Source organism: Macaca fascicularis, chromosome 20 (genome assembly GCF_037993035.2).
Source record: "Macaca fascicularis isolate 582-1 chromosome 20, T2T-MFA8v1.1".
Lineage (NCBI taxonomy): Eukaryota > Metazoa > Chordata > Mammalia > Primates > Cercopithecidae > Macaca > Macaca fascicularis.
This window is the reverse complement of record NC_088394.1, coordinates 18,457,336-18,481,116: the sequence shown is the minus strand read 5'-3', so window position 1 is coordinate 18,481,116 and position 23,781 is coordinate 18,457,336. Positions and strand designations below refer to the sequence as shown.

The window sequence follows — 23,781 nt, the reverse complement described above, 5'->3', positions numbered from 1 at the left end:
CCTCCTGCTCTGCCCGCCTTGGCCTCCCAAAGTGCTGGGATTACAGGCGTGAGCCACCGTGCCCGGCCGCTCTTTCTTTTCTTTCTTTCCTTCGTTCTTTTTCTTTCTCTCCTTCCTTCCTTCTTTCTTTCTTCCTTCCTTCCCTCCCTTCCTCCTTTCTCTCTCCTTCCTTCCTTCCTTCCTTCCTTCCTTCCTTCCTTCCTTCCTTCCTTCCTTCCTTCCTCCCTCCCTCCCTCCCTCCCTCCCTCCCTCCCTCCCTCCCTTCCTTCCTCCCTCCCTTCCTTCCTTCCTTCCTCTCTCTCGCTCTCTCTTCTTTTATTTTTTTGAGACAGAATTTCGCTCTTGTTGCCCAGGCTGGACTGCAATGGCCTGATATCGGCTCACTGCAACCTTGGCCTACTGGGTTCAAGCGATTCCCCTGTTTCAGCCTCCCGAGTAGCTGGGATTACAGGCGCCCACCACCGTGCCCGGCTACTTTTTGTATTTTTAGTAGAGGCCGGTTTTCCCCATGTTGGCCAGGCTGGTGTGGAACTCCTCAACTCAGATGATCCGCCCACCTCGGCCTCCCAAAGTGCTGGGTACAGGCTTAAGCCACCGCGCCGGGCCTCCAGCTTCTTTCACCAGCAGAAGACGGGCAAGCCTTAGGGTGAGAGGGCTTCAAAGCACATTTCACATTGCAGAGGACAGGGCTTGGTGGTCTTGGATACTCCCTTCCCTTCCATCATTTAGTTTTTTTCATTGTAAAGAAATGGTAAAAGGTGCCAGGACTCAATGGGCACATTTCAGGTGGAGGTTGGGAAGGTAGATATCAACCTCCTCTCGATCTTACTATTTTCACTTTCCACCCCGCCCCGTAGACAGTGGGAAGACTGGCGCACGTGAATTCAAGGGCACGCCTGTGTGCGCGCGCACCCCAGGGTACCAGCCCCCCCCCCCACTGCAGGTCCTGGATTGGACGCCTGTTTACACCTGACTGCCCGGCCCTCAGGGGTCCGGTGTTTTCCCGGGAGCGTTTGGGAGAAAAGTGTGTGGCCGCGGTAGTGGAGATCCCCTGTCCCAGGATTCGTCATCGCGGTGCCCAGACTTCGGCACAGTTGACGAGCCAGGGGACGTGGGGGGCGGGGCGGCCTGCTATCGGCCCCGCCTCTCTCGGCCCCGCCCCGCCGCCGACAGGACCCGCCTCTCTCCCCAGGCCCGGCAGGCGCCGACCCCGCCCCTCGCTCCCAGCATGCCGTGCGACAGCGGCGGCGCGGCGGGCGGAGCCGGGAGGCGGGGAAGCAGTGGCCGTGTGAGCGTGAGGAGCTGCCGCCACCGCCTGCTCCTCGTCGTCCTCGTCCTCCGGGGCCCCGGCGTCGTGGGCCGCGCACGGCCCTGGAAGAGACGTCGCCTCCCCTTCATCTGCCTCTCTCTCACCGCGCCGCTCCTGCCTCCTTGTCCTGCGCTGCGGGCTCAGGCGGAACCCGGAACGGCCGTCCTCTTCCCCCGCCCTCCGCCTCCTCCTCCTCCTCCTCCTCCTACTCCTCCTCCTCCTCCTCGGCTTCCTCCTCAGCCCCGGGCCGGAGCGGGGTGTCGGCGGCGGCCGGTTCGGGCGGCGACTCGCTCTTCTTTGGGCGGCGGCGCTTGGCCATGTCGTGTCGGGGAAGGTAATGAGCCGCAGAGCCCCGGGGTCTCGGCTGAGCAGCGGCGGCGGCGGCGGCACCAAGTATCCGCGGAGCTGGAATGACTGGCAACCCAGGTGGGTGACCGGCCCGGGCCCCCGCCCCGACCTCCCGGGCTCCACCTCGGGCGGGCCGAGGCCTAGGGCCGCGGGGCTGGGAGGCGCGGCCTAGGCCCTCCACCCCCCGGAGCCGGGCGCGGCTTCCTGGGTCTCCTCCGCCCCGGCTAGGGGAGGAAGGCCGCGGGAGGCGAGGCCTAAGTGCCTCCCCCCCCTGCTTGTTCTGCCCGGGGCTGGCACTGGCCTAGGATCGGGACCAGGAGGTGAGAAAGAGGCGGGGGTGGGGTGGGGGGCATTCCAGCTACCGCCTTTCTCCAACCTCGAGTTGGGAGATCCCGAGAGTCCAGGACCCTCCCTGTTACTCATTCACTTCCTCGGTTCCCCACTCTTTCAGCCGCCACGTGAGAGACCTTCTAACCTGTGTCCCTTACTGTGACCCCCACGTGTTAATATTGAGAAAACCAAAACAAAACTCCAGCAAAGGCATTGCTCTGACTTTAGGGAGGACATTCATTAGTGGAGCGTGAGATGAGATTGTGGTGACTGTTGATGGGATCGACCCACTCTGGTCTTGGGAGATGGAAGTTTTCCTTAAGTGCAAGGCCGGTTACTCTGGTGAATCTAATTCATACCTGAACACTTGAGTGAACTCTTTGGGCACCCACTTAGAAGTCTAGAGAATTTCCTCTTTTATGGAGGATTTGATCTCAGACCGTTTTGGGGCTTAGTTAGATTTGAATATATTAGAAACATTAACTTTTTAAATAGATGCAATTTTCCTGCCTTTTTGATCAATTTGGGGGGGCAGTACCTAATTTAGGACTGATTTATTCTAACCTCTCTTACTAAATAAATGCTTCTATTCAGAGTCTGTTTGGGATTTAACCCAATGCTTAGAACTCCTTAAATGTATATAAATATATTTTAGGGGTAATTGATTTATGGAACTTTCCTACTTTGGAGCACAATTGTATTGTAATTGTCCAGAAACTGGCCAAATAAATGTAGATCGCACAAGTTGTTGGGAAGCCCTTTTGTTTCCTGATAGTTACATGTAATTCCAGCAGTATTTGGAAATAATTTGGTAAGACGTTAGAATGTAACATTTGAAGACTCATTAGAAAAATCATTAAAATTGTCTTTGGCTAATGGGTGGTACACATCTTAGTCTGTTTAATATGCCTTTCCAAATACTGTGTCTGTTGAGAATTGGTTTATATAACTAGATGACTTTAATAATTAGTGCCTGAGTCTAGAATTGAGGTGTTTAGTCGTAAAAAAAAAATTTTGTTTGATAAACATAGCGTTGACTTGTCTTGTACCACTTAAGAGTTTGTGAGTGCTTTAAATAAAATTAGTTGATTAAGTATTTTTTTCTGTGATTGACATGCTTAGTTTTGCCTTTTTATTGAAATGTGTGAAATTTGATTTTATTTTCTGGCATCTAACAAATTAGGTGGTAAATGAATGACAATGGATTTTAGATTATTTTTCAGTATTGTGATCAGTATAAGTATATAAGAGAATTTAGTAACCTTTTAGAAGAATAAAGTGCCCTTCTCAAATAGTCTCCTAGAGCTTTTGGAAAAGTGTAAATTGTAGTTTGTAGTTCTAAATAAATAGAGAAGAGTTGCAGCCACGTGCTGGGGCCACCTGACTTCATTGCTGACAGGTATGAAGCCAAATGGCTTATGTAGTTATGGAATATGTACATGAGCTATTAATAAATATTATCCATGCTGTTTCTTTCAAGTGCTTTATTTCTTGGCTCTGGGGAGGGGCAATGGGGGAAGGGAGGAGCTTACAAGAAAGCTTACAAGGTTTCTTTGAAGCTCTGCTTTGTAACAAAGTTTCAGAATGTAACGCCTTGGTAGACGATACTGTGAGATGCATTTGGTTACAGGGAGTAACAATTTGTTAGGATATTGGAAAGATTTGATTTTCTTCTGTTGTAGAAGGAACGGGGAACTGTGGACATACCCCATAGCATAACTTGATTTGTTTCTAAGATTGTCATAGCTGATTTGTTAGTCAATAAAAATACCTCGGATATTTGCCAAGTCATAAATTTTCATTAGTTAAATTTGAGGTTATTCTGTCCCCTATTCAGAAAGGTGACAAACTCCAGGTAACTGACAGAACGGATCTTGATCTTGCTTCTTGCTTAAATGAAGGTTTAGAATTTAACCCAATGCTTAGAACTCCTTAAATATATATAAATATATTTTAGGGGTAATCGATTTATGGAACTTCAGATGCAGGCACGTTTATTGTGGTTCATCTGAATAATTTTGATTAAAAAAAATTTTTTTTTTTTTGCCTCTTATGTACCATTTCGTCCCTGCTGGTTTGGTTCTGTTTTCCTTGATTTAAGTTTTTTTTTTCCCCCTGAGATGGAGTCTTGCTGTGTCTCCCAGGCTGGAGTACAGTGGCGCAGTCTTGACTCACTGCAGCCTCTGCCTCCCGGTTTCAAGGAAAAATTCTCCTCCCTCAGCCTCCTGAGTAGCTGGGATTACAGGTGCCCAGTTAATTTTTGTATTTTTAGTAGAGATGGGGTTTCATCATGTTGGCCAACCTGTTCTTGAACTCCTGACTCAGGTGATCCCCCTGCTTTGGCCTCTCAAAGTGCTGGGATTACAGGTGTAAGTCACTGCACTCAGCTGATTTAGGCTTTTGAAAAAGCAACACTTGTTGATTTCTTTTAGTGTTAGTTTGCCAGTTGGTGTGGAAAATGACTGTTGAGTCAATTTTGACCACACATGATACTTCACACATACTGACAGGAAGTGTTCCAGGTGGCTGAATATGTGAATGTCATATGGCAAGAGAGCATACCCATGTTCCATAGAAGCATACCTCCAACAGTAAGCATTTATATGCCACTGCCTTTTAGTCTTCCTTTTCATTCACTGTGCTCTCAGTCAACTCTTCTGTAAATTTTTTTGAGACAGGGTCTTGCTTATCACCCAGGCTGGAATGCAGTGGCACAAATACTTGGCTCACTGCAGTCTCGACCTCCCAGGCTCAAACCTCCTCCCTCAGCACCCACAAGTAGGTGGGGCTACAGGCGCTTGCCACCAGCCCGGCTCATTTTTGTATTTTTTGTAAAGATGGGGTTTTCACCATGTTGCTTAGGCTGGTCTTGAACTCAAACAATCCACCCGCCCTCAGCCTCCCAAAGTGTTGAGATTACAGGTGTGAGCCACCACACCCGACATTTAAGAATGGTTGAGGCCGGGCGCGGTGCCTCAAGCCTGTAATCCCAGCACTTTGGGAGGCCGAGACGGGCGGATCACGAGGTCAGGAGATCGAGACCATCCTGGCTAACACGGTGAAACCCCGTCTCTACTAAAAAATACAAAAAACTAGCCAGGCGAGGTGGCGGGCGCCTGTCTTCCCAGCTACTCGGGAGGCTGAGGCAGGAGAATGGCAGGAACCCGGGAGGCGGAGCTTGCAGTGAGCTGAGATCTGGCCACTGCACTCCAGCCTGGGTGACAGAGCGAGACTCCGTCTCAAAAAAAAACACAACAAAAACAAAAGAATGGTTGAGCAGGCCGGGCATGAAGTGAGACTCTTTCAGAAAAAGAGAGAGAAGACCAGGCATGGTGGCTCACACCTGTAATCCCAACACTTTGGGAGGCTGAGTTGGGCGGATCACCTGAGGTCAGGAGTTCAAGACCAGCCTGGCCAACTGACATGGTGAAACCCCGTCTCTACTAAAAAAAAGAAAAAAAATTAGCGGGATGTGGTGGCGCATGCCTGTAATCCCAGTTACTTGGGAGGCTGAGGCAGGAGAATCACTTGAACTCGAGAGGCGGAGGTTGTAGTGAGTGATATCACACCACTGCACTCCAGCCTGGGCAACAGAGCAAGACTCATTCTCAAAAAAAAAAAAAAAAAGGCCGGGCGCGTTGGCTCAAGCCTGTAATCCCAGCACTTTGGGAGGCCGAGACGGGCGGATCACGAGGTCAGGAGATCGAGACCATCCTGGCTAACATGGTGAAACCCCGTCTCTACTAAAAAATACAAAAAACTAGCCGGGCGAGGTGGCGGGCGCCTGTAGTCCCAGTTACTCGGGAGGCTGAGGCAGGAGAATGACGTAAACCCGGGAGGCGGAGCTTGCAGTGAGCTGAGATCCGGCCACTGCACTCCAGCCTGGGCGACAGAGCCAGACTCCATCTCAAAAAAAAAAAAAAAAAAGAATGGTTAAATAATTAAACAAATGAGTGGTCTTAGGTCAGTTGTATTATTTGAAATCTGTGGGTTCCTCAAGCATAAAGTTGAGAAGGTTTTGGGGACCACTGGATGCCTCTGGTTTTTTCCATATGAAGAAACAGGAGTGGTGGCTTCTTAGAACAAAGGAATGTCTGACCTATGGAAGTTGCCCTCTTTACTCCTCTTCCCTAAAAAAATGACCTATCATTGCCAATAGCTAAAGTCTGTCATTTTTTCCACCTTAGTTTGGAAGATAATCTTCTAGTATCAGGATAGAGATCAGAATGATGTTTTAAAATTAAATGTGTAATTCATAATTGTACATTTTAATATTCTAACGTGACATTGATTAATTTGACATTGGAGTCAAATAGATTGATTAATTCAACAAAGAAGAGAAAGCATTCAAGTCAACAGAAAACAAGTAGATTCCACTTGGGGTGTTAGGACATTAATTGTGTAACTGGTCTTATATGTTTAGTAGTAGTTCTCTATTGAGTGTCTTACTGTGTTCAAACTTAGGATCTTTCTATACTTCTAAAGAAGTATATACTTCTTTAAGAAAAGGATGAAACTGTATAATAAAAACACCTTCCAATTTTGGTAGATTCTAGATTCTAGACAGATCAAAATATTCAAAAGTACACACATCTTCTCTATTGTGAAATACCAAAAAATGGAAATGTGTTGTGAAATTAGAATGTCTGTGTTGTGAATTAGTATGTCTGAGGTTGTGAGAAGCTGGATTTTTGAAACCGTAGTTGTCTATTCAGCCTTTTATCAGTCTGTACTAAGTTTGATGTCCATAGGTACATAATATAGGGAAATACATAGAGGATAAAATTCAGTGAAGTTACATATTTTAGAGCTATTATGTGGGTGCAAAAGTAATTGCGGTTTTGGCCAAAACCGCAGTTACTTTCACACCAGTCTAATATTAAATGGAACTAGAGTTAAATAGAATTCAGTGATTGCCAGTTCTATTCAACAGATTTTGAAGTACACTAAGGAAAATTTCAACAAATTACGTATGGCTGTTTTACGTGGGGGAAAGTAAAACACCCATAATAAACTAAAAAATAAAAAGTAAAACTAAAGTAATGTTTGTTTTTATATTTTTGATTTCTTTTTTCTTTTCTTTCCTCTTTTTTGAGATATGCTCTCGCTCTGTTGCCCAGGCTGGAGTGCAGTGGTGCAGTCACTACTCACTGCAGCCTTGATTTCCTGGACTCAGGGGATCCTCCCACCTCAGTCTCCTGAGTAGCTGGGACCACAGGTGCATACCACCACACCTGGCTAATTTATTTATTTTTCCTCTCTCTCTCTCTTTTTTTTTTTTTTTTTGAGACAGTTTTACTGTATCGCCCAGGCTGGAGTACAGTGGTACAATCTCAGCTCACTGCAACCTCCACCTCCTGGTTCAATTGATTCTCCTGTCTCAGCCTCCCGAGTAGCTGGGAATACAGGCGCATGCCACTACGCCTGACTAATTTTTGTGTTTTTAGTAGAGATGGGGTTTCACCATGTTGGCCAGGCTGGTCTTGAACTCCTGACCTCAGGTGATCCACCCACTTCGGCCTCCCAAAGTGCTGGGATTACAGGCGTGAGCCACCACGCCTGGTCTCCTCTCTTTCTGAAGCAGAGTCTTACTCTATTGCCCAGGTTGGAGTGCAGCGGAACTATCTCAGTTCATTGCAACCTCCACCTCCCAGGCTCAAGAAGTCCTCCTACCTCAGCCTCCCAATAGCTGGGACCATAGGTGCATGCCACTACACCCAGCTACTTTATTTATTTATTTATTTTTGTAGAGACGGGGTTTTGCCATGCTGCCTGGGCTGGTCTTGAATACCTGGGCTCAGGTGATCCTTCCTCCTTGGCCTCCCAAAGTGCTGGAATTACAGGTGTGACCCACCATGCTTGGCACACTAATTTTTTATTTTTATTTTTTTGTAGAGATGGGGCCTCCCCATTTTGCCCATGCTGGTGTCAAACTCCTACTCCATTATGAAATAAGACATTCCTTATGAAACACTTGGTAATTGTATCTTTAAGTTGAACCTTACCCCCACCCCAACTTTTTTTTTTTTTTTGAGACGGAGTTTTGCTCTTGTTGCCCAGGCTGCAGTATGCAGTGGTGCAATCTCGGCTCACTGCAACCTCTGCCTCCCAGGTACAAGTGATTTTCCTGTCTCAGCCTCCCAAGAGCTCGGATTATAGGCATGTGCCACCATACCTATGTGTATTTAGTAGAGGCGGGGTTTCACCATGTTAGTTAGGCTGGTTGTGAACTCCTGACCTCAGGTGATCCACTTACCTCGGCCTCCCAAAGTGCTGGGATTACAGGTGTGTGCCACTGTACCTGGCCTTTTTTTTTTTTTTTTAAAGACATAGTTTCACTGTGTCTCCCAGGCTGGAGTGTAGCGGCACAATCTTGGCTCAGTACAACCTCCACTTCCTGGGTTCAAGCGATTCACATGCCTCAGCCTTCTGAGTAGCTGGGACTAGAGGCGCATGTCACCAGGCCCAGCTAATTTTTGTATTATTAGTAGAGACAGGGTTTCACCATGTTGACCAGGCTGGTCTCAAATTCCTGACCTCAAGTTCCCACCTTGGCCTCCCAAAGTGCTGGGATTACACGAGTGAGATACTGTGCCCGGACCCCCCAACCCCTTTTGTTTTGATTCCTTTATAAATTAGTATAATAGAAGGTTTTTTGTCTTTTTTTTTGTTTTTTTATAACAGGTAATAAAATACTCTGATTCAGTGAATATTGATGCTTCTAGGAATATATATATATATTTTGAGATGGGGTCTCACTGTGTTGCCCAGGCTGAAATGCACTAGTGCAATCTTGGTTCGCTGCAACCTCAGCCTCTCAGGTTCAAGCGATTCTCCTACCTCAGCCTTCCGAGTAGGTGGGATTACAGGCATGTGCCCCTACCCCTGGCTAATTTTTGTATTTTTAGTAGAGACAGGGTTTCACCATGTTGAGCAGGCTGGTCTCGAACTTCTGACCTCAAGTGATCTGCCTGTCTTGGCTTCCCAAAGTGCTGGGATTATAGGCATAAGCTACTGCACCGGGCCATGGCCAGGATTTTTATGACTTGTAAAACCACTGTCTTCAAGGAGACTATAAGTTATTATGGGAGAGAAGGACTTTGTAAAGGAAAGAGCATGTGGATTTTGTGATATAATTCTCAGTCTTCCTTCCTTCCTCTCTCTCTTTCTCTCTCTCTCTTTCTTTCTTTTGGAGAAAGAGGCCAAGGCGGGCAGATCACCTGAGGTCAGAAGTTCAAGACCAGCCTGGCCAACTTGGTGAAACCCCCTCTACTAAAAATACAAAAATTAGCTGGATGCAGTGGTAGGCACCTGTAATCCCAGCTATTCGGGAGGCTGAGGCAGGAGAATTGCTTGAACCCAGGAGGTGGAGGTTGCAGTGAGCCAAGATGATGCCATTGCACTCCACTCTGGGTGACAGAGCGAGAGTATCTCAAAAACAAAACAAAACAAAAAGCCTGAAGAGTCAGAGGAGGGAAAGTTATATGGTTAAGTACGGAGCAGTGGGGTGATGGAATTGGTCTGTACAATTTTGACTGTGAATTTGGGGGAGAATCTCCCCTCTCCAAAATAGAAGAAAATTACATTAAGGCCAGGTGCAAGTTGTCGGTGTGTAGAGGAATTGGGTACTTATGAGGAGTAATACAAATAAGAGGTGAAGCTGAAGCACTGGGTTGGGGACCCTATTGTAGGCTTTGAATCATAGTTCATGTGTTTTGTGTGTGTGTGTGTGTGTGTGTGTGTGTGTGTGTGTGTGTGTGTGTGAGGCTGAGGTGGGTGGATCTCCTGAGGTCGGGAGTTCGAGACTAGCCTGACCAACATGGAGAAACCCCGTCTCTACTAAAAATACAAAATTAGCTGGGTGTGGTGGCGCATGCCTGTATTCCCAGCTACTCGGGAGGCTTAGGCAGGAGAATTGCTGGAACCTGGGAGGCGGAGGTTGTGGTGAGCTGAGATTGCGCCATTGCACTCCAGCCTGGGTAACAAGAGCAAGACTCTAAAAGAAAAAGAAAAAGAGTGTGTGTGTGTGTGTGTGTGTGTGTGTGTGTGTGTTTGAGAGTGCGTGCATGCGCATGCAAGAGAGATCGCAGTGGGAGGCAGGTAATAGGAACAATATAGAGAAGGGGCTGCTAAGGACCTGAGTATTATGTTTATATTTAACAATTTAAGGTAAGGCTGTGTGCGGTGGCTTACACCTGTAATCCCAGCACTTTGGGGAGGCCAAGGCGGGCGTATCACCTGAGGTCGGGAGAGACCAACCTGACCAACATGGGAAAACCCTGTGTCTACTAAAAATACAAAAATTAGCCGGGCATGGTGGCGTATGCCTGTAATCCCAGCTACTTGGGAGGCTGAGGCAGGAGAATCACTTAAACCCGGGAGGCAGAGGTTGTGGTGAGCCAAGATCGGGCCATTGCACTCCAGCCTGGGCAACGAGTGAAACTCCGTCTTATAAATAAATAAATAAATAAATAAATAAATAAATAAGTTAAAGATAAAAATATTCAGCTCAGTGTGTGAGAATTTCCATAAGCAAAAGCCCTTCATTCCCTTCATTTGTTATCTGGTGTTGATTGAGGATGATCACTAAAGTGATACTTTTTATCTGCTCAATCTTCATGTTAGACACATGTATGGAATGTCATATAAGTGTCTTGTGAAATAGAGTGTGGTCCATGGTGGGAACATTGAATTGTCACAATTCTTGGTAGGGTTTTCTGCCCTTGTTACCTGACACTTGTTCTTTATCCTAATCACCTAAAACAAATCCCTGAGGCTCCTTTCATTGGACCACCCTTAATGGATTCACAGGAGCTGTTTGTTAACTTTTCACGTTGTCATCATTTTGGTTACCTATCTTTGACTATCTTGAAGTTTTTCAGAGCCCATTTTATTTTTGGAACTATAAAATAAAACATACTTCCCCTTGTATAGAGGCCTAATAGAGAGTACAGAAATTTTGTGGTTTCATATGTATAGGAAATGCTCCCTTATTCTGTGTTATTTATTTATTTATTGAGACGGAGTCTCTCTTGCCCAGTCTGGAGTGCAGTGGCGCTATATCGCTCACTGCAAGGTCTGCCTCCCGGGTTCACGCCATTCTCCTGCCTCAGCCTCCCGAGTAGCTGGGACTACAGGCGCCCACCACCACGCCCGGCTATTTTTTTGTATTTTTAGTAGAGACGGGGTTTCACCGTGTTAGCCAGGATGGTCTCGATCTCCTGACCTCGTGATCCACCCACCTCATCCTCCCAAAGTGCTGGGATTACAGGCGTGAGCCACCACGCTCGGCCTGTTTTTTGTTTCTTTAATGTAGAGTATAACTTACTAAGTTCTTGTGGTGTTCGCTCATGCAAAGATACTTGGTTTTATACTGTTATTCTTTTCTATCTTGTATTAGTTAATTGAGTGTACTTTTCCTTTTTAAATTGAATTCTCTTTTGAATTCTATTGTGATGCTTCTTTGAGATAAAATTTATGTATGTATAGTTTTTTTTTTTTTTTTTTTGAGACGAAGTCTCGCTCTTGTGCCCCAGGCTGGAGTGCAGTGGTGCGATCCTGGCTCACTGCAACCTCTGCCTCCCGGGTTCAAGTGATTCTTCTGCCTCAGCCCCCCGAGTAGCTGGGATTACAGATGCCTGCCACCATGCCCGGCTAGTTTTTGTACTTTTAGTAGAGATGAGATTTCACCTTGTTGGCCAGGCTGGTCTCGAACTCCTGACCTCAGGTGATGATCGCCTCGGCCTCCCAAAGTGCTGAGAGTACAGGCGTGAGCCACCGCGCCCGGCCTGTATAGGTCTTAAATTCAGGAAATTTTGGCAAATGTATACACCTGTGTAACCATGACCTCAGTCAAGGTACAGATATGCAGTGACTTTTCCACTATCACACCCATTCCTGCTCACGTTTTTTTTCATATACTTAGCAGTATCTGGAATTTTTATGTGTGCCATGTCCAGTAAAATATAACCTGCATATGTGCGTGGATCTGGTAAAATTGTTACTTTTGCTATCCCCTTCTTTCCTACTGAGTGCATCAGTAAATATTACACTCTATATTTGTGTCTTTCCTCAAGTAAATACATGACAGTGAGATCCTGTAAGTTTGTATTTTTATGTTTAGCCTTAACTCCAGAGTTTACAACACTGTTCTTGTAGGATGCATTTTTGGGGAAAGCGTTCCTCTTATGGCAGCCCTGTCAGGGCTTAAACAAACTGATTGAGCAGGCTCAAAAGGACAGTATTGTAATGGACTGGAGTGGCCAGATCTTTTTACAGAAGAAAGAAGACGGTAATTTGGCCATGTGCAGTGGCTCATGCCTGTAATCTCAGCACTTTGGGAAGCCGAGGTGGGCGGATCATGAGGTCAAGAGATCAAGACCATCCTGGCCAACATGGTGAAACCCCGTCTCTACTAAAAAAAATACAAAAATTAGCTGGGCGTGGTGGCACATGCCTGTAGTCCCAGCTATTCAGGAGGCTGAGGCAGGAGAATTGCTTGAACCTGGGAGGCGGAGGTTGCGTGAGCCTAGATCGTGCCATTGCACTCCAGCCTGGGCAACAAGAGCAAAAAAACCTCTGTCAAAAAAAAAAAAAAAAAAAAGAAATATGGTAATTTAAGATTCATGTGTTTTGTCCATCTTGAAAAATACCTTGTGCACGTATTTGAAGTCTTTTTACACATTGACTTATCTTGGGTCTATTGTATCTGTCTACATTATTTAAGCAATGTAATCACTAAAAATTTAAGCACGGGGTTGAGCTTTCTGGCATTCCATTAGAATGCCTGGGGAAACACACTTCTTGCCAGTTGCGTGCCTGCTGATTGGGGAATGAAATGCAAATATTCCAGTATCAACAGATTTGTTTATTTCGTTTTATTTTTTTTGAGACAGAGTCTCACTGTCGCCCAGGCTGGAGTGCGGTGGTGAGATCTTGGCTCACTGCAAATATTGCCGCCTGAGTTCAAGCGATTCTCCTACCTCAGCCTCCTGAGTAGCTGGGATTACAGGCACCTGCCACTGCGCCTGGCTAATTTTTGTAATTTTTAGTAGGGATGGAGTATCACCATCTTGGCCAGGCTGGTCTTGAACTCCTGACCTCAGGTGAGAAGGAAATCCCACTTTGTAAATCCCAAGGTGCTGGGATTACAGCCGTGAGCCACCGCACCTGGCCTAGAGTCAACAGATTTCTAAACATCCTGAATTACTTCTTTTGTATTAATTTTCAGGCCCTTTCAAAAAACGAATGGGATTCCTGTTGATATTCATTCATATTCATATTTTTATTATGTTGGTATTCATATAGTATGTGTAGGACCTTATATTTATTTAAAATCCTGTTATAGACTTTTTGTGTTTATTATTTAAAGCTTTTTTCAGAGGGACTTACTCCTTTTTTTATTTTTGAGATGGAGTTTTGCTCTTGTTGCCCAGGCTGGAGTGCAGTGGCACTATCTAGGCTCACGCAACCTCTGCCTCCTGGGTTCAAGTGATTCTCCTGCCTCAGCCTCCGAGTAGCTGGGATTACAGGCGTGTGCCACTCGCCTGACTAATTTTTTGTATTTTTAGTAGAGACAGGGTTTCACCGTGTTAGCCAGGATGGTCTTGATCTCCCAACCTCAAGTGATCCCCCCGCCTTGGCCTCCCAAAGTGCTGGGATTACAGGTGTGAGCCACCGTGCCCTGCCTCAGAGGGATTTCTGGTACCAGAATTATAGATTGTTTTTGTTATGGAACTTTCTAAGTATGCTCTTCCTTTGTTTATTAAGGGGAGACACTAGATTTTTTTTTTTATTACCCTTTTTGTCATCATAGAGAATAGTAGTCTACAAGAATATTATTAGAGGCTTAGCAGTGGCCTCACTGCACATACACATATGTATCTTTGGGAACCTACAGGTTTTTAAGAAGTTGTTAAACTTAACATTTATTAGATCTTTGTTTTTGGGTGGCATCTAATATATTAATAGCCTAGAAAAAAGGCTCCGCTAATGAATATGTCTTAGATTACATAGTGACATATAATAGCTTTTCCTCCACATTTGATGACTTTGCTAACATTTTCTTTTTTTTTTTTAGTGAAGCTCTTTGAATTTAAAGTTTTCTCTCTTATTTAAATTTATTAGTTAAAAACTTACTTTTACTCTGTTCCCTTTAGCATTTCAACCTGATGTTAAAAGATGTTTATGTGTGATAGGTGTGTTTGAATTTTTAACTTTCATCTTGGAGTATTTAATTCTCTGAAGCAGTGCATGACTCTTGCTCTTCATCCTCTTGAGGGTGTCCCTGGTTTATATTCCTGATGATACAAACCCTGGAATTTCTTGTCTGAAGTGTTAACACTTTACTTCCAGGCCCTAATTTGATTTTAACAGTGGAAGTTCAGATTCAATGCATTAATGACAGATTCTATGTTGGCTTCTTCAGATTTGCCAGAACCTTACAGAAAAACCTACTTATGTGAGGAAATCATTAGACTTTTTGGGTATTCTCTTTGTATAATGAGACTCTTTTCTCATTAGATAAGTAAAAACATCCAGAGATGATCACCAGTATCACCCAGAATTCGTATATATTTAATTGAAAATAAAACAGATCCTGGGATTCTTTCCTGAAGAAGTTGATTACATTTCTTGCCTGTCCATATGTTCTTTGTCTAAATGTGAAGAAAAATAAAAATATAGCAGGTTTTCCAGCACTGGGACTATGAAACTTGAGATTTAGCATTTTTAGTGAGATTTAAAGGAATCTACCTTAAGTGATAGTTTATATTGTTTTTGAAGGATCTGAGTAAGAATTCTATTAAAAATGATTAATTCTGTCATTATTTGAAATGTTGATGGAATTTTAATGTTCCTTTTTTGAAAATACTAAAATTGTAAATAAATTTACGCTTAATAGCAAATAGGTCGTATGTATGTGGTAATCAATTCATTGACTAAAAATTTCTTTTTTTTTTTTTGAGACAGAGTCTTGCTCAGTTGCCCAGGCTGGAGTGCAGTGGCTGGATCTCGGCTCACTGCAAGCTCCACCTCCCAGGTTTACGCCATTCTCCTGCCTCAGCCTCCTGAGTAGCTGGGACTACAGGTGCCCGCCACCACGCCCGGCTAGCTTTTTGTATTTTTTAGTAGAGACAGGGTGTCACCGTGTTAGCCAGGATGGTCTCGATCTCCTGACCTCGTGATCCGCCCGTCTTGGCCTCCCAAAGTGCTGGGATTACAGGCTTGAGCCACCGCGCCCGGCCTTAAAAATTTCATAAAAGATGCCTTTTATTTAAAGTGGCCTATCATGTGTAGTTACTATAATGCTAGTGCTCTCTACGTTTTTATTATAATCTTACTGAAGAAGTAAAAATGTAATCATTGTTCTCCCCACTCTAATTAATATTAATTCAAAAATCATAATGGTACACATTTGTAGGGTACAGTGTAATGTTTATATATGTGCAATGTGGTATGATTAAATCATGCTAATTAACATATTTTCACCTTACTTTGCTTACTCATATTTTGTGGTGAGGCATTTGAAATTTAATTATTTGAAATACCTTATTATTATTGCTATTGTTATCTCTGTCTTCTCTTTGCAAATAAATACATCATTATTTACTATAGCCACCCTGTTGTGCGAAGATTTCAAAACCTATTTCCCCATCTGTAATTTTTTCCCTTTTCTTTAAAAAAAAAAAAATCTACCCGCTCTTTTAGCATTGGTGAAGTTAAAAATAGAACCAGTGTGTTTTAGATTCCTCTCTAAGTGTCTTTATTTATTTATTTTTTATTTTATTTATTATTATTTTTTTTGAGACGGAGTCTCGCGCTGTGTCACCCAGGCTGGAGTGCAGTGGCGCGATCTCGGCTCACTGCAAGCTCCGCAAGCTCCGCCTCCCGGGTTCACGCCATTCTCCTGCCTCAGCCTCCGAGTAGCTGGGACTACAGGCGCCCGCCACCACGCCCGGCTAGTTTTTTGTATTTTTAGTAGAGACGGGGTTTCACCATGTTAGCCAGGATGGTCTCGATCTCCTGACCTCGTGATCCACCCGCCTCCGCCTCCCAAAGTGCTGGGATTACAGGCTTGAGCCACCGCGCCCGGCCAAGTGTCTTTATTTATTTATTTATTTATTTATTTTTTTGAGACGGAGTCTCGCTCTGCCGCCCAGGCTGGAGTGCAGTGGCCGGATCTCAGCTCACTGCAAGCTCCGCCTCCCGGGTTCACGCCATTCTCCTGCCTCAGCCTCCGGAGTAGTTGGGACTACAGGCGCCCGCCACTGCGCCCGGCTAGTTTTTTTTTTTTGTATTTTTTAGTAGAGACGGGGTTTCACCGTGTTAGCCAGGATGGTCTCGATCTCCTGACCTCGTGATCCGCCCGTCTCGGCCTTCCAAAATGCTGGGATTACAGGCTTGAGCCACCGCGCCCGGCCAAGTGTCTTTATTTTTAAGAATGTATGTTTTTTTATGTTTTTTTTTTTTTTTTTTTGAGATGGAGTCTCGCTCTGTTTGTTGCCCAGGCTGGAGTGCAGTTGGCACCATCCTGACTCACTGCAACCTCCACCTCCCGGGTTCAAGTGATTCTTCGGTTTCAGCCTCCCATGTAGCTGGGATTACAGATGTGCGCCACCACGCCTGGCTAATTTTTGTATTTTTAGTAGAGACGAGTTTCACCATGTTGGGGCTGGTCTCAAACTCCTGACCTCAGGTGATATGTCTGCCTCAGCCTCTCAAAGTGTTGGGATTACAGATGTGAGCCACCGCGCCCAGCTAGAGTGTGTGTATTTTTTAAAAAAGTTGATCCTTCACAGATATTTATCTTAGGAGAGGTGGGTGTCATGAAAAAAGCTATGGACTAAGAATGGGAAGACGAAGATCTTTTGTATTGGCACTACCAGCCATGTCCCTCTGAGGGGGTAATTTTTGCCTTTTAAGACGTTGGGAGGATTAAAGTTCAGGAAATTATTTTTAAAATTGTTTCAGTGAATACTTAGAAAAATATTAGTGGAGTTAGAATTAATTGCTCTCCGGTGGAGTGGCTCTCTTTCTACATTTTCTTTCTTTTTTTTTTTTTTTTTTTTGAGACGGAGTCTCGCTCTGTCGCCCAAGCTGGAGTGCAGTGGCCGGATCTCAGCTCACTGCAAGCTCCGCCTCCCAGGTTTACGCCATTCTCCTGCCTCAGCCTCCCGAGTAGCTGGGACTACAGGCGCCTGCCACCTCGCCCGGCTAGTTTTTTGTATTTTTTAGTAGAGACGGGGTTTCACCGTGTTAGCCAGGATGGTCTTGATCTCCTGACCTCGTGATCCACCCGTCTCGGCCTCCCAAAGTGCTGGGATTACAGGCTTGAGCCACCGCGCCCGGCCTCTTTTTTTTTTTTTTGAGATGGAATCTCGCTCTGTTGCCCAGGCCAGAGTGCAATGGCGTGATCTCGGCTCACTGCAACCTCTGCCACCTGGGTTCAAGCGATTCTCCTGCCTCAGCCTCCTGAGTAGCTTGGATTACAGGCATGTGCCACCACACCTGGGTAATTTTTTTTTTTTTTTTTTTTTTTTTTTTGTATTTTTAGTAGAGATGGGGTCTCACCATGTTGGCCAGGCTGGTCTTGAACTCTTGACTTTGTGTTCCACCCACCTCTGCCTCCCAAAGTGCTGGGATTATAGGCATGAGCCACTGCGCCTGCCCTCTTTCTGCATTTTCTAGTGTACTCCCATTAGGCTGTAAACCTGTTTCAAGTTGGATAATAAGAGCATAGCTCTGCATCATCATTTTTTCTCCTTATCTTATACTCACACCTTAAGAATTTGTTACTAGTTGAAATGATAAGCCAGCAAACATAATCTCATCTTTGTGACTACTTGCATAGGTTGGAGGGCAAGAACAATGTAAATGGAATGTGTAGAAAAAGGGTAGGTTGAAAGGTAGCTTATAGCTTGCTTACCTTTTACTACACAGTTGGAATTTAAGAGCTGATTCTTATAAGAACACGAGTTGAACGATGAATTGCTTTTTTCCCTCTGGTGTAGTGTGTATGGGTGTGTGTATATATATTTTTCTTTTCTCTTTTCTTTTCTTTTCTTTCAATGGGAGAAGGGAGGATGCCAGAACCATGGAAAGGTTGTATTCTGCCAGTGTGATAGTTTTAAGTACTTGAGGGGTGGAGAAGAACCACATGCATCTTCTAAACAAAGATGGGAAATGTCATATCATTGCAAGAATGTATACAGTATTAAGCAATTACAAGATTTTGGTCTGGGCATGGTGGTGCTTTGGGAGACCAAGGCAGGAAGATGGGCGGATCACTGGAGCCCAGGAGTTGGAGATCAGCCTGGGTAACATAGTGAGACCTGGTTTCTACAAAAAATACAAAAATTGGCTGGGCATGGTGACTTATACCTGTAATCCCAGCACTTTGGGAGGCCGAGGCGGGCAGATCACCAAGATCAGGAGTTTGAGACCAGCCTGACCAACCTGGTGAAACCCCGTCTCTACTAAAAATATAAAAATTACCTGAGCATGGTGATGCACATGTAATCCTAGCTATTTGGGAGGCTGAGGCAGGAGAGTTGCTTGAACCCAGGAGGCAGAGGTTGCAGTGAACCGAGATCATGCCACTGCGCTCCAGCCTGGACGACAGAGCAATACTCCGTCTCAAAAAGAAAAAAAAGCCGAACATTGTGGCGTGAGTTTGTAGTCCCACCTACTTGGGAGGCTGAGGTGGGAGCATTGCTTTAGCCCAGGAGGTCGAGGCTACTGTGAGCTGTGATTGTGCCACTCTCTCAAAAAAAAAAAAAAAAAAAAAAAGATTCTAGTACTATTTGAAATCGTACTGTAAATCTATAATAAATGATTGCTGTCTCAAGGAACTTAATATCTAGAAACATTGTTTCTTTTTTCCTTGTAAAAGGGAATTATACAAGTTACTTCTTTTAAATCACTTATGTCAATCTGATTAAAGTGTGTTTCGTATAAAATGTAACAAAAGAAAAAGATAGGGTTTGTGTAGACTGTGGGTTTAAAGTGGCTTGAGTGATGATTTTGAAGTTTCCTAGCTGTCTTATACTTAAGGCTAAATATAAAGACCTCAGTAAATTTCTGGCTACTGCTGAGCACGGTGGGAGCATTGTTTCCTGCTCTTACTAGTATGTTTCAGCAACTAGCAAAAGCTGTCTTCATTTAATACATTTTCCTACAGTTAAAATCATAGTGTGATTATTTTGAAAGGCATCTTCCTTTTTCAACTGTTTGATTTGTGAGACCATATCTTCTGGAATTACTTGAGACTCTAATTAAATTGACCTTTAAAATTTTTTATTTCGTTTTCTTTTAGAGTTGGAGGTCTTGCTATGTTTTCTGGACTGGCCTAGAATGATGGTGATTATTTTTTTCTTTAGAGACATAGTCTCACTGTGTTGCCCAGGCTGGTCTCAAACTCCTGGGCTCAAGTGATCCTCCCGTCTCAGCCTCCTGAGTAGCTGGGATTACAGTTGTGAGCTACTGCAGCCAGCTTGGCCTAGGATTATTTTTATTTATTTTTATTTTTTTAGTTTTAATTTTATTTTGTTATTTTTTGTTTTTTTTGAGATGGAGTTTCATTCTTGTTGCCCAGGCTGGAGTGCAATGGCAGCATTTCGGGTCACCACAACCTCTGCATCCCGGGTTCGAGTGATTCTCCTGCCTCAGCTTCCCGAGTAACTGGGATTACAGGCATGCACCACCACGCCTGGCTAATTTTGTATTTTTAGTGGAGACAGAAAGGTTTCTCCATGTTGGTCAGACTGATCTCAAACTCTCAACCTCAAGTGATCCACCCACCTCGGCCTCCCAAAGTGCTGGGATTACAGGTGTGAGCCACTGCACCCAGCCAGGATTATTTTTAAAGACAAGATTTAACATATGCTATTATTAGAAAATCTTATAAACATGTTATTCCCTGGGAATGTACTTCAACCTGTTGACTAAAGGAACTTTTATCAGAATAACTACAGTTATCATCTGACTGTTTTCAGGAGTTGAAAAAAATGGTTGCATACATTTCTTATATTGGTAAACATCACTTCACCTTTACCTTGATTATAAAGTCCCAATCTGCTTTTGAGACTCTTTAGATTTCTGCAGTATGTAACTCTTTTTTTTTTTTTTTTTTTGAGACGGAGTTTTGCTCTGTCACCCAGGCTGGAGTGCAGTGGCGCAATGTAACTCTTAATGATTCTTAATCGGAATGGGTTATTTATTTATTTATTTATTTTTTGAGACCGAGTCTCACTCTGTTGTCCAGGCTGGAGTGCAGTGGCGAGCTCTCAGCTCACTGCAACCTCCGCCTCTGGGTAAGCGATTCTTCTGCCTCAGCTTCCCGAGTAGCTGGGATTACAGACATGCACCACCATGCCTGGCTAATTTTTTTGTAGTTTTAGTAGAGACTGCATTTCACCATCTTGGCCAGGCTGATCTTGAACTCCTGACCTAAGGTGATCTGCCTGCCTCGGGCTCCCAAACAGCTGGGATTACAGGTGTGATCCACTGTGCTTGGCCTATGTTTGGCATTTAACTGGTGGGGGAGGGATGCATAGCTTTGTAAATTTTCAGTCTTTTTGTCCTTCATCTATTAAAGAGGTCATAGAGTAAGATATTTCCATTCAATCTTGGCAATTTCCCAGGCCAAATGATATGTTTCTAGGGTACTTCCAGGACTTACTGACAAAACTTACTGACAGAAGGGGAAGATAAGCGATGCAAATGAGAGCTGAAGCAGGGTCTCTCTCTTTTTTTTTGAGATGGAGTCCCGCTCTGTCACCGTCACAGGTGGGAATGCAGTGACGCGATCTCGGCTCACCATAACCTCCACCTCCTGAGTTCAAGTGATTCTCCTGCCTCAGCCTCCCAAGTAGCTGGGACTACAGGTGCCGCACCACCATGCCCAGCTAATTTTTTGTGTATTTTTAGTAGAGACAGCGTTTCACCATGTTGGTCAGGCTGGTCTTGAACTCCTGACCTTACGATCCACCCACCTCGGCCTCCCAAAGTACTGGGAGTACAGGCGTGAGTCACCACGCCCGGCAAAACAGTCTCTTTTTAAGGTTGTAAGCTGGCTTGGGTTAGAAATAAAGGCAAAGAGCCACTCCATACCTGTAGTCCTAGCTACTGGGGAGGCTCAGACCAGAGAATCTCTTGAGCCCAGGAGTTCAGGGCTGCAGTGAGCTGTAATCACAGACTGCACTACAATGTGGGCAACATAGAGCGAGACCTAATTAAAAATAAATAAATAAATGCAAGGAGAAAGTCAAATGAACATGGTGCATTTAGGTGTACAATTAGTTGGCACAAACAATTTTTTTTTTTTTGAGACAGAGTTTCTCTCTTGTTGCCTAGGTTGGAGTGCAGTGACCCAGTCTCGGCTCACTGCAACCTCCGCCTCCTGAGTTCAAGTGCTTCTCCTGCTTCAGCCTCCCAAGTAGCTGGGATTACAGGTGTCTGCCACCATGCCCAGCTAATTTTTATGTTTTTTTTTTTTTTTTTTTTTTTTGAGACGGAGTCTCGCTCTATCGCCCAGGCTGGAGTGCAGTGGCCGGATCTCAGCTCACTGCAAGCTCCGCCTCCCGGGTTCGGGCCATTCTCCTGTCTCAGCCTCCTGAGTAGCTGGGACTACAGGCGCCCGCCACCTCGCCCGGCTAGTTTTTTGTATTTTTTTAGTAGAGACGGGGTTTCACCGTGTTAGCCAGGATGGTCTCGATCTCCTGACCTAGTGATCCGCCCGTCTCGGCCTCCCAAAGTGCTGGGATTACAGGCTTGAGCCACCGCGCCCGGCCTAATTTTTATGTTTTTAATAGAGACGGGGTTTTGCCATATTGGCCAGGCTGATCTTGAACTCCTGATCTCAAGTGATGCGTCCGCCTCAGCCTCCCAAAGTGCTGGGATTACATGCATGAGCCACTATGTCGGCCAAGAATGTTTTAAAAACGAGTTTCATTCAGCTCACCTCATTCCTCTGCAGGGCACCGGTGTGCAGGGCAAAACTGCTCAACCCTACTCAGCAGCCCTGTGAAAGCTGCTGAAAGGATGAGCAGATTGAGGCCTGAACTTTATCTTGGATTTAGCAACCTGGAGGTCATAATGGATTTTGCCAAGAGTGATGGGGCAGAAGTTGGACCAGTGGCTTATGCCTGTAATCCCAACACTTTGGGAGGCTGAGGTGAGTGGATCACTTGAGCCCAGGAGTGCGAGACCAGCTTGGCAACATTTTGGGAATGTTGTAGAGAATGGGACAAAAAAAACCCCAAAAAACAAAAGTTAGCTGGGCATGGTGGAGTAAGCCTGTGGTCTCAGCTGCCCGGGAGGCTGAGGTGGGAGGTTTGCTTGAACTTGGATTGCGCCTCTGCACTCTAACCTGGGCAACAGAGTGAGACCCTGTTTCAAAACAAACAAACAGACAAGCAACTGTTTTTGAGCTACAGTATATTTAATGGTTTTAAATATGAGTGCACAGTAAGAGGGAGTCCAGTCCATAAGATGACCCTTGCTTCTAATACTAGTTGCAAGTTTGGGGGTTCCCAAGATCACTGTGTTTTTTTTGTTTTATTTTGGTTTGTTTTTTTTTTTTTTTGAGACAGGGCCTCTCTCTATCACCCAGGCGAGAGTGCAGAGGCTCACTGCAGCCCTGGACTCCTCCCTCCCAGGTTCAAGCAATCCTCCTAACTCAGCCACCTGAGTAGCTGGATCTACGGGCGCATACCACCTTGCCTGGCTAATTTTTCTATATATATATATATATATTTTTTTTTTTTTTTTTTTTGAGACGGAGTCTTTGCTCTGTCGCCCAGGCTGGAGTGCAGTGGCGCAATCTCTGCTCACTGCAAGCTCCGCCTCCCGGGTTCACGCCATTCTCCTGCCTCAGCCTCCTGAGTAGCTGGGACTACAGGCGCCCGCCACCATGCCTGGCTAATTTTTTGTAGTTTTAGTAGAGACGGGGTTTCACCATGTTAGCCAGGATGGTCTCGATCTCCTGACCTTGTAATCCTCCCGTCTCGGCCTCCCAAAGTGCTGGAATTACAGGTGTGAGCCACCGCGCCCGGCCGTTTTTCTATATTTTTTAGAGACAGTATCGCCATATTGCCAGTCTGGTCTCAAACTCCTGAGCTCAAGCGATCTGCCTGCCTGGGCCTCCCAAAGTGCTGGGATTACAAGCTTGAGCCACTGTGCCTGGCCAAGACCACTCTTGGGTTGGATGATTTGCCAGGAGGACTCACGAGAACTCATTGAAAGCTCTCATACCCACGGTTAGAGTTTATTGCAGTTTAGGGATTCAGATTAGAATCAGCCAAGGGTAGAGGTGCATAGGGCAGAGTTCAGGAAAGTTCCAAATGTTGGAGCTTCGAATTGTCCTCCCCCTGTAGAGTTGTGAAAAATGATACCTTCCCGGTGGCACTGATGTGTGACAGTACTCGTGGATTATTGCCAACCAGGGAAACTCCCACCATTTTTTATGTCCAGAGTTTTTACCGGGATTCCATGGTTGCGTGCTCATGTGGCTAACCTTGGTCTCCAGCCCCACTGGAGGTCAAGCTGATCCATGGGACTCAAAGCTGCCACCATAAGCCACATTGTTAGACTCTGCTGTGGCCTGAAGCCCCCAGATGAACAAGGACACCTCCCTCCCACCACACCACCTCTCTTTTTTTTCGGGGGGAGATAGTCTTTCTCTGTTGCCCAGGCTGGAGTGCAGTGGCATGATCTCAGCTCATTGAAACCTCAGCCTCCCGAGTAGCTGGGATTATCACAGGTGCCTGTCAACATGCCTGGCTAATTTTTATATT

At 45.2% G+C, this 23,781-nt stretch overlaps 1 protein-coding gene across 5 annotated transcripts in view; it reads left to right on the top strand.

The window, feature by feature from the left end:
• Positions 1-1,254: 1,254 nt before the first annotated feature.
• Positions 1,255-23,781, top strand: part of SMG1 (SMG1 nonsense mediated mRNA decay associated PI3K related kinase) — a 113,674-nt gene continuing 91,147 nt past the window's right edge. For 4 of the 5 annotated variants that reach the window (XM_065537654.1, XM_005591347.4, XM_065537655.1 and 1 more), the window contains exon 1: positions 1,255-1,735. In XM_065537654.1, coding sequence (XP_065393726.1) covers positions 1,647-1,735 — 89 coding nt within the window. In that variant the 5' untranslated portion in view covers positions 1,255-1,646. Of the gene's footprint in view, positions 1,736-21,962; positions 22,161-23,781 lie in introns of all 5 variants that reach the window. The other variant, XM_065537656.1, reaches the window with a different exon arrangement.